The sequence below is a fragment of the Carcharhinus amblyrhynchos genome, chromosome 12 (assembly GCF_965287045.1).
Source record: "Carcharhinus amblyrhynchos chromosome 12, sCarAmb.v2.hapA, whole genome shotgun sequence".
NCBI lineage: Eukaryota > Metazoa > Chordata > Chondrichthyes > Carcharhiniformes > Carcharhinidae > Carcharhinus > Carcharhinus amblyrhynchos.
In genome coordinates, this window is record NC_137335.1 from 72,508,925 (window position 1) to 72,523,350 (window position 14,426).

The 14,426-nt window shown below is 38.8% G+C and overlaps 2 protein-coding genes across 2 annotated transcripts in view; one reads left to right on the plus strand and one right to left on the minus strand.

Moving 5' to 3' along the window:
- The window catches only part of slc30a6 (solute carrier family 30 member 6), a 144,964-nt gene extending 131,257 nt beyond the window's left edge, over window positions 1-13,707 (plus strand). The window contains exon 15 of the mRNA XM_080200697.1: window positions 11,684-13,707. Within this exon, the coding sequence (XP_080056823.1) occupies window positions 11,684-12,196 (513 nt within the window). The 3' untranslated portion in view covers window positions 12,197-13,707. The remainder of the gene's footprint in view (window positions 1-11,683) is intronic.
- Window positions 1-14,426, minus strand: part of LOC145351095 (protein CEBPZOS-like) — a 652,257-nt gene that overhangs the window by 139,142 nt on the left and 498,689 nt on the right. The gene's annotated exons all lie outside the window — the stretch shown is intronic.

The window sequence follows — 14,426 nt, forward strand, 5'->3', positions numbered from 1 at the left end:
CCACACAGTCACCCAAGACTGGAATTGAACCCACGTCCCTGGTGCTGAGAGGCAGCAGTGATAACCACCGTTCCACACATGGCTAGCCTATGTGAAGTTCCCCAAAAGTTGTAGATCCAGGCAAGACCCTTTGATTTGTCACCAATTTAGGATACCCTCCAAATTGTTACAATCCTGGGTGAGGAGGGATGACTGCCTCCCTGTCTTTGTTCAATCCATCCTCTGCTGGTAGCGACAAGGTTTTAATCTAACCTTTTCCCTTCAATATCTTTTGCAGACCCAATAGGTATGTTTAAAAAGGTGTCAATGTAACCTAGCTTTCTTGAGGCTGATTTTAATTTTAAAGTTTGAATCTAAACATAACTAGTCAGTTTGGGGATGGATTTGTCACGGCTGACTTGTCTCAACAGTCTCGCTGGTGGATGTCCCACCAGTAAGGTGAGGATCAGATATGATCTCCATCAATGGAGATCTGACGTGGTGGTGGTGGTGGTGGGATGGGGTGAGGAGGGGGGGCTGACAAATCTGTGTTCAGTTACATAGATCTGCGCATGCATGAATGCACTCTGTAGTGTAAGCAGCCAGCTTTTCACTGAGAATAGAATCCTTCCACTCCATCTTTTTTTTGCACTAAATGGCATAAAAACGTGTTAGAAAGCTCATTGAAAAAATGGGTGTGATTCTCTTCCGTTTGGCACTTCGAATTTTCATTGGTAAGATTGCCCCTCCCCACTTGCAAGTAAATGATGAAGTGTGCAGCTGTTACAAATTGATTCCAGTATTATTGACTTCTGCCGGTGAGTAGTTGATTCAACAATTCAAGTGGCCTGTGGCTTTGTAGAGCTATTTCAAATCTTTTTCTAGCTGTAATTCTTTTTGCTGGTTAGTTGTCTTCCATAGTCAGAGGGCTTTGTTAAGATATTCTTGCAAAAGATGGCTCTTTCCTTTTTGCTAGAGCATTGTCTATAGTACTGTGTCTCACACGTTCAGTGTGGAAAACTTCCAGCTGCTCTCCCTCACAGCCAATTTAGCGGAGGTCAGTAATCAAGCAATGCGTTTACATACAATATATATCACAGAAGTAGACCATTGGTCCATGCCAGCGCTTATGCTCTATGCAAACATCCTCCCCCCCTCCCTCCTTCTAACCCTATTGATCCCTGTATACCTTTTACCCTCATGTAATCATACAGCTGTCCCTTAGATGCCTTATTCATGATTTTGTAAGTGATGCCAACATTATGCAGATCAATAAAGAAACCATAATATAGTGTCTTCCATCCTCATAATATCTGTGATTGACAACAAATTCATTAGCTTCAGAGCATAGTAGCTACAGAGATATAAGCCAGTATCGCAATCTATTAAACACAGCAATGCCCCACAAACAGCAGTTAAATTGGCAAAACAGTGGCAGAGTGGTTAGCACTGCTGCCTCACAGCACCAGGGACCCAGATTCAATTCCCGGCTTGGGTCATTGTGTGGAGTTTACATTATCTCCCTATGTCTGCGTAGGTTTGCTCCAGTGCTCCAGTTTCCTCCCATAGTCCGAAGATGTGTGGGTTACGTGGATTGGCCATGCTAAATTGCCACTTAGTGTCAGAGGGATTAGGATAAATACGTGGGGTTATGGAGATCAGGTCTGGGTGAGATTGTGGTCAGTGCAGACTCAATGGGCTGAATGGCCGCCTCCTGCACTGAGGGATTCTGTGAAATTAATGGGCGGTTAATTTTTTTTATGTTTCTAATGCAAGTGGCGTGTTGGTTAGGTCGGTGTAAGAACTACTCACTACTTTTAGTATGGCGCAATGACATCTTGTGTTTACCTAAAAGGCTGGATGCTGTTTATAAAGTATTCTTGGGTTATGGATGTTGCTGGCAAGATCTGCTTTTATTGCTCATCTCTAAATGCCTTTGAAAGGTGGTAGTGAAATCTTCTTGAAATCTTGTAGTTTCTGTGGTTAAGATACCCCATATAGTGCCACTATGTAAGAACAGTCACAAGCAAACAATGGAACAGTGGTTTAATGTTTTAGAATCTGTAAACTTTCACAAGCTAGATCTGATATTTATGGGTTCTGACGAAATACAAAGTGCCACTGCAGTTTTCTTTTATGATTTCCTGGTCCTTCCTTGTGTTTTTCTGTTTCGACCTTATGAAATAGAAATTGGCCAATTTTGTAGTTTAATATGGTTTTAATAACTTATCAAAAGCACTTTGAAGAATTCCATAAACTTCAGTTATAAACTTTAATTGCATGCGTGCTGTGTTATTCTTAAGATAAGTTGTCTTTCTTTCATAGTGTTTGAAACCTGAAACTCTCCTAATCACCTTTTGATCTTTGATCAAAAATAAACGAGAATAAATATTTCAAAACAACAACACATAAATGACCAAATCCTAGATGTTTTTCACTTCTTAGGCAAGGGTATGATTTTTTTTGCTTTAACTGTGTAGTAAATATAGGATCCTATGTAAAAGTGGTGATGCGAGCAGATTGGATTAAACCAGATCTAGCAGAACAATCATTTGTTAGGCCAAATAACTACTTATTAACTCACTACAAAAGCAGCTGCATACTAATGACATGACATCTGAGAAGCAGCATCTTGTCTCCAAACCATTATAGCTTAGTTGTGTGAAATGCTTTGTGCTGATAGTGGAAGATGTGTGATCTCTGTGGAGAATTTAATTCAGCATGAACAGAAGGTGTCAAAAAAGTCATGGTTTAAGATTGTGGTTTATGTGAAAATGCTCCCTAAAAGCAATTAATATTTTGTCCTCATAACCATTTGTCTGCCTGGTTTTAAAAGCCTACTTTTAAATTCAATCTTGCTAATGATTTCAATCCATTTAAAGTCTCTTCCACTTAATGTTGGTACCTCACTGTCAAAGTGTTAATTGTGGATTGACACCCCTTTCGTTTTTGTAGTGTTATGAAATCTGGGAATGATTGCAAGGTGGTAACCTAGTCAACAATATTCTAAAAATCACAGGAACTAAAATCAGGCATTTGAACTCCTGATTAAATCACTGCCTCAAAATCACAGTATTTGCTAGTATGTTAATATCTTTGTGGGATTTATTTTGATCTGTTTTAAGTAATGTTGAGTAATGATCACTCACATGATCAACTTGCAATCATTGTAAGTCCATGAACTAATTTGATTTGATTACAGGTAAATATGGCCAGCATTTATATAAATTCATGCTGTAAAAACCTTTTAGAAATCAAGCAAAACTTCTGTCTTTGCATAACATTAAATTGTTTCATTGTGCTTGATTTGTAATGTGGTGTAAAAGCTGATGTTACTAACACCCAATCTACAATATTGGTAAAGTGTAAACTTGTCATCATCAGTATACAGAATTCGGGTATTACTGAAAAAAGAGACATCCTGTCAACGTTGTTTTGCACTGATCAGAACCAATGCAAAACTGTGGAGTTTCACAGGAAACAACCATTTATACTGCTTGAGCAAAGGCGTGCTGATTGGTTGGAAAGTCAGCCCCCTGTTCGAGACGTTGCCATTGTGAATGCACCAAGAAACTATTGACTCCATGCTTTTGTTAATGCAAAAGCGATGCAATATCTTGGGCATATTCCTTTTGCTTACTGAGGATAAATTCCTGCATGTGACTGATAGTCTTAAATTGATTGTTTGATGTAATTCTTGACACACAAGATTGGCAGCATTTTCTGAACAATCACTGAATCACATGTAACGCCATATACCTTGGCCGTATGTGCCAGTGACAGGCTAGTCATATCAACCATATCCCTTCAACTGTTCCCAAGCGGCACAGTACTGACTAAACCCGGAGTATAGGAAATAGATAAAGAATCTGGTGAACTGCTGCAACAACAATAATCATTCCCTCAACGTCATCAAAACAAAGAAGATTGTCATCAACTTCAGGAAGCATGATGGAGGACATGCCTTTGTCTCCATCAATGGCACCAAAGTAGAAACAGTTGAGAGCTTCAAGTTTTTAGGTATCCAGATCACCAACAACCTTGCAATAGTGCAATAGTTAAAAAAAGCCCACTAATGCCTCTACTTTCTCAGGAGACTAACGAAATTTGGCATGTCCACTACGACTCTCACTAACTTTTAGAGATGCACCATGGAAAGCATTGTTTCTGGTTGTATTGCAGTTTGGTACGGCTCATGCTCTGTCCAAGACCGCAAGAAACTACAAAAGGTCATGAACGAAGCCCAGTCCATCACTCAAATCAGCCTCCTATGCATTGATATTGTCTACACTGCCCACTGCCATGGAAAAGCAACCAGCATAATTAAGGATCCCATGCACCCAGACTCTCTTTCATCACCTTCCATCAGGAAAAAGAAACAGAATCCTGAGGACAGCTTCTTCCCTGCTGCTATCAGACTTTTAAATGTCTGATAGCAGCAGGGAACCTCACATCAAGTTGCTCTTTCTCTAGCTATGACTGTAACATGACATTCTGCACTCTCTCTCCTTTCTTCCTTTATGAACGGTATATTTTGTCTGTATATTGCACTAGAAACAATACTTTTCACTGTATACCAGTACACATGACAATAATAAATCAAATCAAAATTAACCCGTGGTTGCAAAACTCAGAATATAATATCTCACATTAGATGAGTCCACAATTGGGCAGCATTTGAAGGACAAGCCAGAGTGTGCTAAGAATTACACTAACAACCAATTTAAGATTATCGGTCAGACTCTCAATGTAGCTAGAAACTGCATATATTCATATGCGTGAACCTGTCCTCTACAAGCAATAGAAATATATCCAGACATTGCACTTCTTCAAATAAACAAATCAGGGGTGGGGAGGGAAATAACTCCCTGGTGCATTTGCCATGGAAGTTCAACCAATCAGAGCTAACTTGTCAAATAATCCGCACGCTTTCTCTTGCAGTATAAATTGTTGCTCCATTCGAAATTTTTATTTCTGCAGTTGTCCTGATTAGTGATGTGCGTGTGACAGCATGTCTCTCTTTTCAGCAATAAGCAAATTGAATTCAATTGTTAAAAAAAATGGTGATTCTAACCTGTGATCAGTGCTCCTTCCACTCACATTGTCAGCCACTTTAGGACTTGAACAGCAGGTTAGGTGTAAAGATTTGCATTCTAATCAGTAATCTGTAAACTGTCTGTGCTTTATATGCTCTGTCTGAGGCCAGAACTCTCCATTCACCTGACGAAGGGACAAACGCGAAAGCTTGTGAGTTTACTATCAAATAAATCGGTTGGACTTAAACCTGGTGTTGTCAGACTTTTTACCATGTAAACATGCACATTGATCCATTTGTAAATTACATACTGGTCCCTTTTATTCACAACTGCATTTAAGGAGCATATCACCGAGCAAAATTTCATGATATTAAAGAAAAGGCAGGATATTCTGATCAACATTCCTGTCTCTGATAGAAAAATACTTCTCCCACGTTCAGCAAGATCTACACACGTTAACTTGATCTGATAAGTGGCAAACAACGTTTGTGTCACATAAATGCCAAACAATGAGTATCTCTAGTGAGAGAGAATCCAATTAACTTTTATGACATTATCATCACTAAAACCTGTCAATCAAGGTTTGATGGGGGAAGGGGGTGGGGTTTTGCCAGGGATGGTTACCATTGACCATAAGTTTAACTGATCCAGCTGTATAAATGATGTGGTTACAAGAGCAAGGTAAGAAGTCTCACAACACCAGGTTAAAGTCCAACAGGTTTATTTGGTAGTAAATGCCACTAGCTTTCGGAATGCTGTTCCTTCGTTAGGTGCGTGTCGATATGCGCGATCTTCTTGAAGATCTTCTCCACTTGGAACTGGCAGTTTGCAGTGTCGATGGTAGTCATGATGTGGAGATGCCGGCGTTGGACTGGAGTAAACACAGTACCCCAGCTCTACCTCACCTCACCTGACGAAGGAACAGCGTTCCAAAAGCTAGTGGCATTTACTATCAAATAAACCTGTTGGACTTTAACCTGGTGTTGTAAACTTCTTACTGTGTTTACCCCAGTCCAACACCGGCATCTCCACATTATGGCTACAAGAACAAGTCAGAGGCTGGAAAATCTGTGGTGAATAACTCCACCCACCCACCATCTATATGGCACAAGTGATGGAACATTCTCCATTTGATTGGAGGAATGTAGCTCTAACAATACTCAAGAAGCTCAACACCATCCAGGACAATGTAGCCTGCTTGATCAGTGCCCTATCCACTGTTTTAAACATTTTCTCCTCCACCCCACTGGCACACATAGATAGCAGTGTGTACCATCTACAAGATGCACAACAGCAACTCACCACGTTTCTTTCGACAACACCTTCCAAACCCACAACTGCAATTGTCTGAAGAGACAATGGTAGCAGAAGTATGAGAAGATTCCCACCTGCAACTTCCCTTCCATATCATGCATCATCCTGACTTAGAACTATATCATCATACCTTTGTTGTCGCTGGTCAAAAAAGTAGAGCTCGCTCCCTGACAGCACTGTGGGTGTTGTTGCACCATTTAGACTGCAGTAGTTCACTGTTAGAGCAGTTAGGGTTGGACAGTAAATGCCTTGCCAATGCTGCTCACAACCCCAAAAAAATTATCCAGTCATGTATTTCCTTCCCGTTTGTGGAATTGTGGCTGCAAAATAGCTATAATATTTATTGTCATAACTGCAAAGTGTAATTTGTTCTAATTTGGGATGGTACTGAGACATTGAAGAAACTATACAAGGGCAAGCTATTTCATTCTTGTATTACATTAGTTGAATTCCCATGGCACTGAAGTAATTTTTTTTTTGTTTAGCTGGCATTAGCAATATTAATTCACCCAGTCCTAATGCACCTCCCAATTTTGTTTCATTTCTACTAAAATTGAAAGCTATATATAACTGGACAACTAATCTGATATTGCCCGATCCATATTATCATCCAAAGTTAAAATTCCAACAGGGAGTCTAAAACAATTTTTTTTTAATTATGGCAAGTCCTACCTAAGGAGAGGAGAGAGATGGGAGGAAGGAAGGGAGGGTATAAAAACAAGAAGAAAGCGGGTAAAGATGGATGGAGGGAAAACTACCTCAGTGTGTGTAGGTGGGTGAGAAAGGCAGGGCGCTGGGGTTGAGGTTGGTTAACTTCCCCTTCCCTCCTTGAAACTACAATTTATACCTTGCTTGGATAGGATGATTTTGATCATCTCATTTTCTTCTGAGTGGCTTATTTGTGCCTCAGTTGGAGGAGGATTTGCAGACTGCTCTTTTCCAACTATTTTTTACCTTGGCAGAGAGAGTCACAGTTGGTTCAGCCCCAAGAATCCTGGAACTTCCTCCCTAACAGCACTATGAGTACACCTACACCACAAGGACTACAGTCGTTTAGGAAGGCAGCTCACCACCACCAATTTGAGGGCCGTTAGGAATGGGCATTAAATGAGCCACATCCTTTTATGACCAGCGAAGCCCACGTCCCATGACTCAATAAAACAAAGAACGTGTTTGCAGAGTGAGAGACCAGGGTTTCTGCATCTCTATCATAGTTCATAGTGCAGGAAACATAAATGGAGAAAGAGATGAAAGGCTTTACAATTTTTTCCCTGAATCTGAAAGGGGGAAAAAGATGCACTTCATTTGTTCTTTTGTGCGGGTGCAGTTGGGCTACTCAGTTATTCCATACAGATTTTAAGGCAGCGAATCTGCCTAATCAAGAGAACATTCCTCAATCCTGAAGAAACAGTTGGAAACTGGAGCTCTCACAAATACAACATCATGCACTTTTAATCTTCAAAAATACACTTTGAAGTATTTGTAAAATGTCCATCTACTGTAGAGTCAATTGAGATATTGTACTGGTAGAAGATTTGCTCAGGTACAATGTGGCAGCAATAACAGTTCTTTTCTGAGCTGCCATTTAATATAACTGTACTGCTTCAGTGCCATCTAGACAAGTGCATTTGGAACAGAGTAAAATGGACATGCAGTTCCATTGGCACCATAACTGCTTTGAGCGGTTTGGGAAGTTGCATCCACAAAGCAAAAAACCTGCACTATTTAGGTTGTTAGTTTAACGTTACAAAACTATTTGCATTTTCATGGTCCTAAAACCTGCTGTGAACCAGTGCAATCTGGTAATGTTGTAGATTTATTGATATATTTGATGAGTTCCTTGGTGCCTTTTATTAATAAAGCTGAAAGTAGGTACATAATGAAAAATGTCAACCTTTAATAAGTGTTTAGTTCTCCGCCTATAAATAACCTGATTTAAAAATCATTGAAAATGACTGATGTTTGAAAATATATGTATTGAACTACTTAATACTGTAATTGGTGTACACTATTCCATTTCATTATTGTCATGTGTACCCTGCCCAAAGGTTGCTCTTTGATTCATGGTCTGCTGATGTTTCATCCGGAGTTATTTTCTTCATGATTTGTCAGTGGTGACTTGCCACTGTCTTCAACTCTCAGGAGCTGTTCGAGGAGACATGTCCCAAATCTATGACATCCAGAACAGGAATTGAACCTGTCCTGTTGACATTCTTCTGAACTACATTGTCACCTAGCCAACTGAGATAACTCAACCCTGTGGCCAGTTTCTTAGCTAAATATTTTTTGATATAAAATGCTTCAAGATCACACCTTTAGAGCTTGTATGCGGGAGAACATTGGCACAATTAGAAGAACCTACCCCAACACAGTCACCGAAACATTTGATTTTCACCTGGGGATGGGATTAGTTTTTGGGAGTAGGATCTGATTTGACTAATACAAAAGCAAAATACTGCCAATGCTGGAAATCTAAAGATAAATCTGGAAATGCTCCAGTCTGGCAGCAACTGTGGAGAGTTAACTTTCTAAATGGCTCTGATAAAACATAAAATGTTAACAGAAGTTTTCTTCACAAATGCAGCCAGAAATACTGAGCATTTTCTATTTTTATTGAATTGACTGAACTGATCTTGATTCAGGGTAAAAGATCACAGAAGCTTAACCAGTTCTAGGCATAGCTCATATTTAAAAATGCCATGATCCGTTTTGTGCACTCAGCCAATTCTGCCCATATTCTGCTTATTATGACTGAGGTAAAAAAAAAAGTGGAAACGTTGTCCCTATCATTTTTATTTCCTTGCCAAATTAAAGCATTATGCTTCTGAACTTTAGATAATCATCTTTTCACCTTTGCTCCCAGAGTCTTCAAATGTGCCATCCATCCCATGTACCCTTCTACCTCTTTGAATCCTGTAAGCAACATTCACTACATATCTCCCAGGCATTAGTTTATTATTTAGCTCATCTTCTATTTCACAGTTTTAAAACTTTATATTCAGAGCTGTTGATCCTGGCCTTTTAGCTTTCAAAATAAAGCAGACAGTCTTCTAATTACACAAGCTCTATCCAATAATGGCCAATAGGCACACACACACACAAGGTCATACAACCTCTTTTGACCATGTTAAAACTGAATTATTTTTATGTGTGCTGCTCAAAAAGGCAACACATTGATTGAAGTTAATATTTGTATTGGATTTTAATTCAATCAAGTGATCTGTGTGTGCTCCAGATTTATTTTCAGTACTTAATGTGCTCCAGTAAGATCTGGGTTTAAGGATTACAACAGTGTAAACAATGGTCATTACTTCATTGCTAATGACTTCTACGCTGAACAGCTGGAGCCTTGTTCTGCAGACGGTCATGGATCAGCTGGATGGTTTGGGATTGTTGGATGGGGTGATTTCATCTGTGGACTAAAATTTGGAACGAGTCCAAATTTAAAAGGTTTTCAGCAGCTTCAGTTAACATCCAGGTCACTGACCAAGATCGTCATTAACACCCAAATATTGCTTGTTATAGAAATGGGGCACCTTTTTGTCTGCACAGATGTGGGCACAACTTTTGTTTCAAAACCATTTGGCAGTGTAGAAATTCATTTGGAAAGTAATTTTAATATCTATCACTGGCTGGTTTGTTTATTTTTAAAAATTAATTGTATGTGTATATACCTACCATACACATCCCATTTAATTATATCACCTCAGTTTGGAGGCTGAGTTCAAGTCCAATCTAAACATTTGACCACAGAATTTCAGGCTGATACTGTGTTGCAATGCTGTGCCAAAGGTGCTTGCTGTCTTTTGGATAGGCCTTTATACCGAAGCGCACCTGCCTTATTTAGATGTAAAAGATCTCAGCAGAATTTGCAGAAGAGCAAGGGCATCCTGATCAATATCAATATCCCTCAACCAACCTAATTTTTAAAAAAAGATTGTCTGCTCGTTATTGGGGCATGAAAATCTCCAAAGTCCCATAGGCTGCTCTTCCCCATTTTTGAGAGATAGAGAGCTGCGTAGTGTTTAGAGTATTGTTAGTAAATAGTATGAGATAAAAGGCCACATAACATTTGGAAGCTTAAGAAATACTAAGAAATCAAAATTGTGCGATGACCAGAGCTAAATCATTGGAAACATGTAGGAGTTTGTCTCTTTTATTTAACTGTCATCCCCTTATGATATGAAATTTATTTTATGTCTTGATCAGACTTTGTTGCACTCTAGTGACTATTGCAATGTTCATGATTTTATTCATTTATTAAACAAGTGTTTGAGTAATAGGTGTTTTCCATTAAAGGTACTAAGCTATACAATGCTGGTTCTGTCTCTAACGGACTGGTAACCCCAAATTTGGTCATCAAAGCCACTTAAAAGTTAGGGCTGAGTAAGTTATTTGCCACTAAACTTTAAACCTGAAGCTCCTAACTTAAATACATGACATTGGCTTCCAAGGCAGTACAGTTAAGAGTTTGAACTGTAGGGCTATAGCACAAATTTTTAAGGTGAAATTTTGCCTCTCTTTCTCCTATGTCCCCCTCATACCCATGCATTTTTCTTACTGACATTAGTGGCTGACACAGATCCTTCAATCCAGTAGATTTTACTGGACAACATTCTTCAAGTATTTGCTTTTATTCTATCTTTTTAATCCAGTTTGATTTCTGATCTCATATTAAAAAAACATTAAGGAACACCAAATAGCAACATAATAATTAGAATCCAGGTGTAAAATAGGTGGTCTCTAAATTGGAAGCCAAGTCTGATTAGCAGTAACTAAGTTTATTTTGTTTTTGTTATGAATCTGATAACTTTTCACTTTTAGTATTGGCAGCAACCAAGTGAAGCTGTTTATAACTAAAACTGGAATAAATCCTGATTAATAAATATCCAGCAACTCTCCATTTTCATTTTCAGATATTGAGACAAATAGATGACTTGGATGTCTTTAGAAAATGGACACCTTTAAAGAGCTGCTAAAAGGTGTTCAATATACAAAATAACAAGACTATCTCAATACACAAGAATAAAGTTAATTACATCTGAGTAAGGTGTTGTCTTGTCTAACGTCATTGAATGTAAGCGTTTTGAAAGACAGGACATAATGCATAAGAAATAATAGGGCGGGAGTGGGAGAGGGGATCATTCTGCATTTTTAGTATAAACAGAAAGGAACGGCAAATAAATTGAAAGACCAAACTGGTTAATGTCTTGAGTGTAAATTTTAATAACTTAATTTCTGCTGAAAGGTTTCGTCTTCAAATTCTAATTGAAATGGTGTACTTTTACAGGACTTGTGTTTTCAAATCAGATTTGTAACATCTTTTTAAACATCTTTTGTTTCATTCTCTTTAGGCTGGTTCTGTACACGTGCGGATCAGGAGAGATGCAAATGAACAGTTGGTGCTGGCACATGTGACCAATCGCCTTTCCACACTCGTTAAAACTTTAGCTGTTCAGATTTTTAAAGACGACTGGGTTAGGCCATCACTGGTTACTGGTTCAATCCCAAGCAACATATTGAATCCCTTAGATCACAGTAATGTTCCAACAGTTTCAGCTGTCAAATCCTTGGACGAAATGAACCCTATCACCTCTACCCCAGCAAAACCAACCAGTCCTCCTCCTGAATTTTCCTTCAACACACCAGGTAAAAACATCAACCCAGTCATCCTACCAACTGCTCCATCAACTAGACCTTATGGCTTAGGGCTCAATTATGTAGCTGTTTCATATGGAGGCACTTTTAATCAGGGCATCGGAAGACCTGGACCGGGAATGTCTCAGGGATTCAGAACTGGATTGATTAATATTCCAAGTAGATATGGAGCAGGCACTCAAGGACATGTTAACCAATTCCGATCATAAGTACGCAACAGTGGTACATGATGCAAAGGTATGCTTCAAGCTGATTCCTCTTAAACTAAAACCTGTAACTGCAAAAGATTTTTAACTGTGGAAATATAATTTTGCGTTATTACCTCAATATATTTAAGATCATTCCTGGACTAGTCATATTTTGGTTTCTTGAGAGTTTTTGCCTTTAATCATGCATTTACATTGCTGTGAATATACCTGGAGTGTGTTACACTAAAACAACAATGTAATCTGCTTTCTTAAATGTATATTTATCCTTGCCAGAGTGCTTTAACAAAAATCACTTGGCTGGGATTATGGTTTTGCCAAAAATGGTACTTGTCTCTGTATTGACCACCAGGCTGTGAAAGATAGTGTCCTACTGAGGAATCAATGGACATCCTCTCCCCGATAATGTTCTCCTGATCATCTAATAATCTTGATGAGATCAGAAATCTGCCATTTTGGGGAATAATAGTCCATGAACAGATAGAGGATCCACGTCACTTTGAAACATTATTTTTCAAGTGACCTCCGAGTTATGCAAATACCTTTTTCTAAACATTGCAGCAACTCAGGCAGTGACTTACCTTGTGATGCTAGTTTGGCAGCTTGCAGACCAATTTCACAGTAGATACTGTAACAAGCACTGCAACACTGACAGTAACAGCACCGATGTAGATGTCAACCATTTGAAGGCATATGTATAATATATTTATTCAGATAAGGGAATATAAATCTTAATGTCAATTTTTGGCAGGTTATGCTTTAACCTTGCCATCCACTTTTCAACAAAGGGGTAATTATTGCTTTCAGCGTTAATGAATACATACTTGCTTTGGAGACAAACCAGTCTTCCATTAGGATTAATGGATTGTCCAAAAATGTGCAAGCTAGGTTGATTGGCTATGCCAAATTGCCACTTAGTCTCAGGGGAACTAGCAGGTAAATATGTGGGGCTATGGGGATAGAGGACAGGTGGGATTGTGGTCGGTGCAGCCTCAATGGGCTGAATGGCCTCCTTCTGCACTGTAGGAATTCTATGATTCTATGACTTAAGGGAAGACTGGTCTGTTAAACTGTGTTGTTGAATCCAGGATATCGATGCATTATCTACAGTAGTTCCTTCAGATATTCAAGTATAAATAGTCATTTTTGATTGTGCGGTTTGGTTATATTCATTATAAGGACGATACTGTCACTGTAAATATCCTTTGGATAAAATCCACATCCTTGTGTTATGAAAAATAAACTGTATAGCTGATCTTTTTGTTCAGGGCTTTTCTAGAGAAATGTATGTGAAAAATATTTTGTATTAAAAGTACAGAATTTCTTATTACGAATATATGCTGTAGCTTGCACTAATAATTTAGGTATGAAGTGTTTGGTATCAAAGGTACAAAACCAGACTTCTGAACAAAAAGCTGGCTCAGTTATAACAAAATCTGATTCAGTCTGACATGAATATGTTGAAAGACTATGTTTTGGTATGTGTTGCTGTTAAATTGACTAGCAAATTAAAAAGTCAAAATGACAAAGCATTTTGAGCAGCAGTAAATTTGCGCTGATTTGTATTTAATGCTGCATTAAGATTATTAGGTTTTTAAAAATAATCCACTTTGTCAAAGTGTACTTGTGTTCTCAAATTAAGATGGTGGGTTATTTTCAACTGTGTTCCCAGTGAAAATTTCAGGCACCACTACACCAAGTATTGTACATATACAATGAAACAGAGATTTGGAAGAGTTCTTCTTTCAAGTCACTGATCACACACAATTTTTCAGCTGAGGATCACTTAAGTCAGGTAAATGACCCTGCAGGTCACCTGTCTATCCCATCCCAACTATTTCACTTGCCACCACAAAAACCTCATCAGAATTGATGCGAGGATGACACTGTGTGTAATACCCACAGTGCTGTTAGGTAGGGGTTCCAGGCTTTTGACTCAGTACGGTGAAGAAATGATGAAATATTTGCAAGTCAGGAAGGTGAGTGACTTCCAGAGGAACTTCGTGGTTTACTCATGTATCTGCTGCCCATGCACTTCTGGGTGATAGTACATTCCAAACACACAACCACTATCTAAGGAGCCTTGGTGAATTTCTTCAGGGCATCTTGTAGTTGATACTGTCTTGCCACTGTGCTTCGATGATGAAGGGGGTGAATGTTTGCGGATGGGATGCCAATCAAGCAGACTACTTTGTCCTCGATGATGCTTCTTGAGTGTTGTTAGAACTGTACT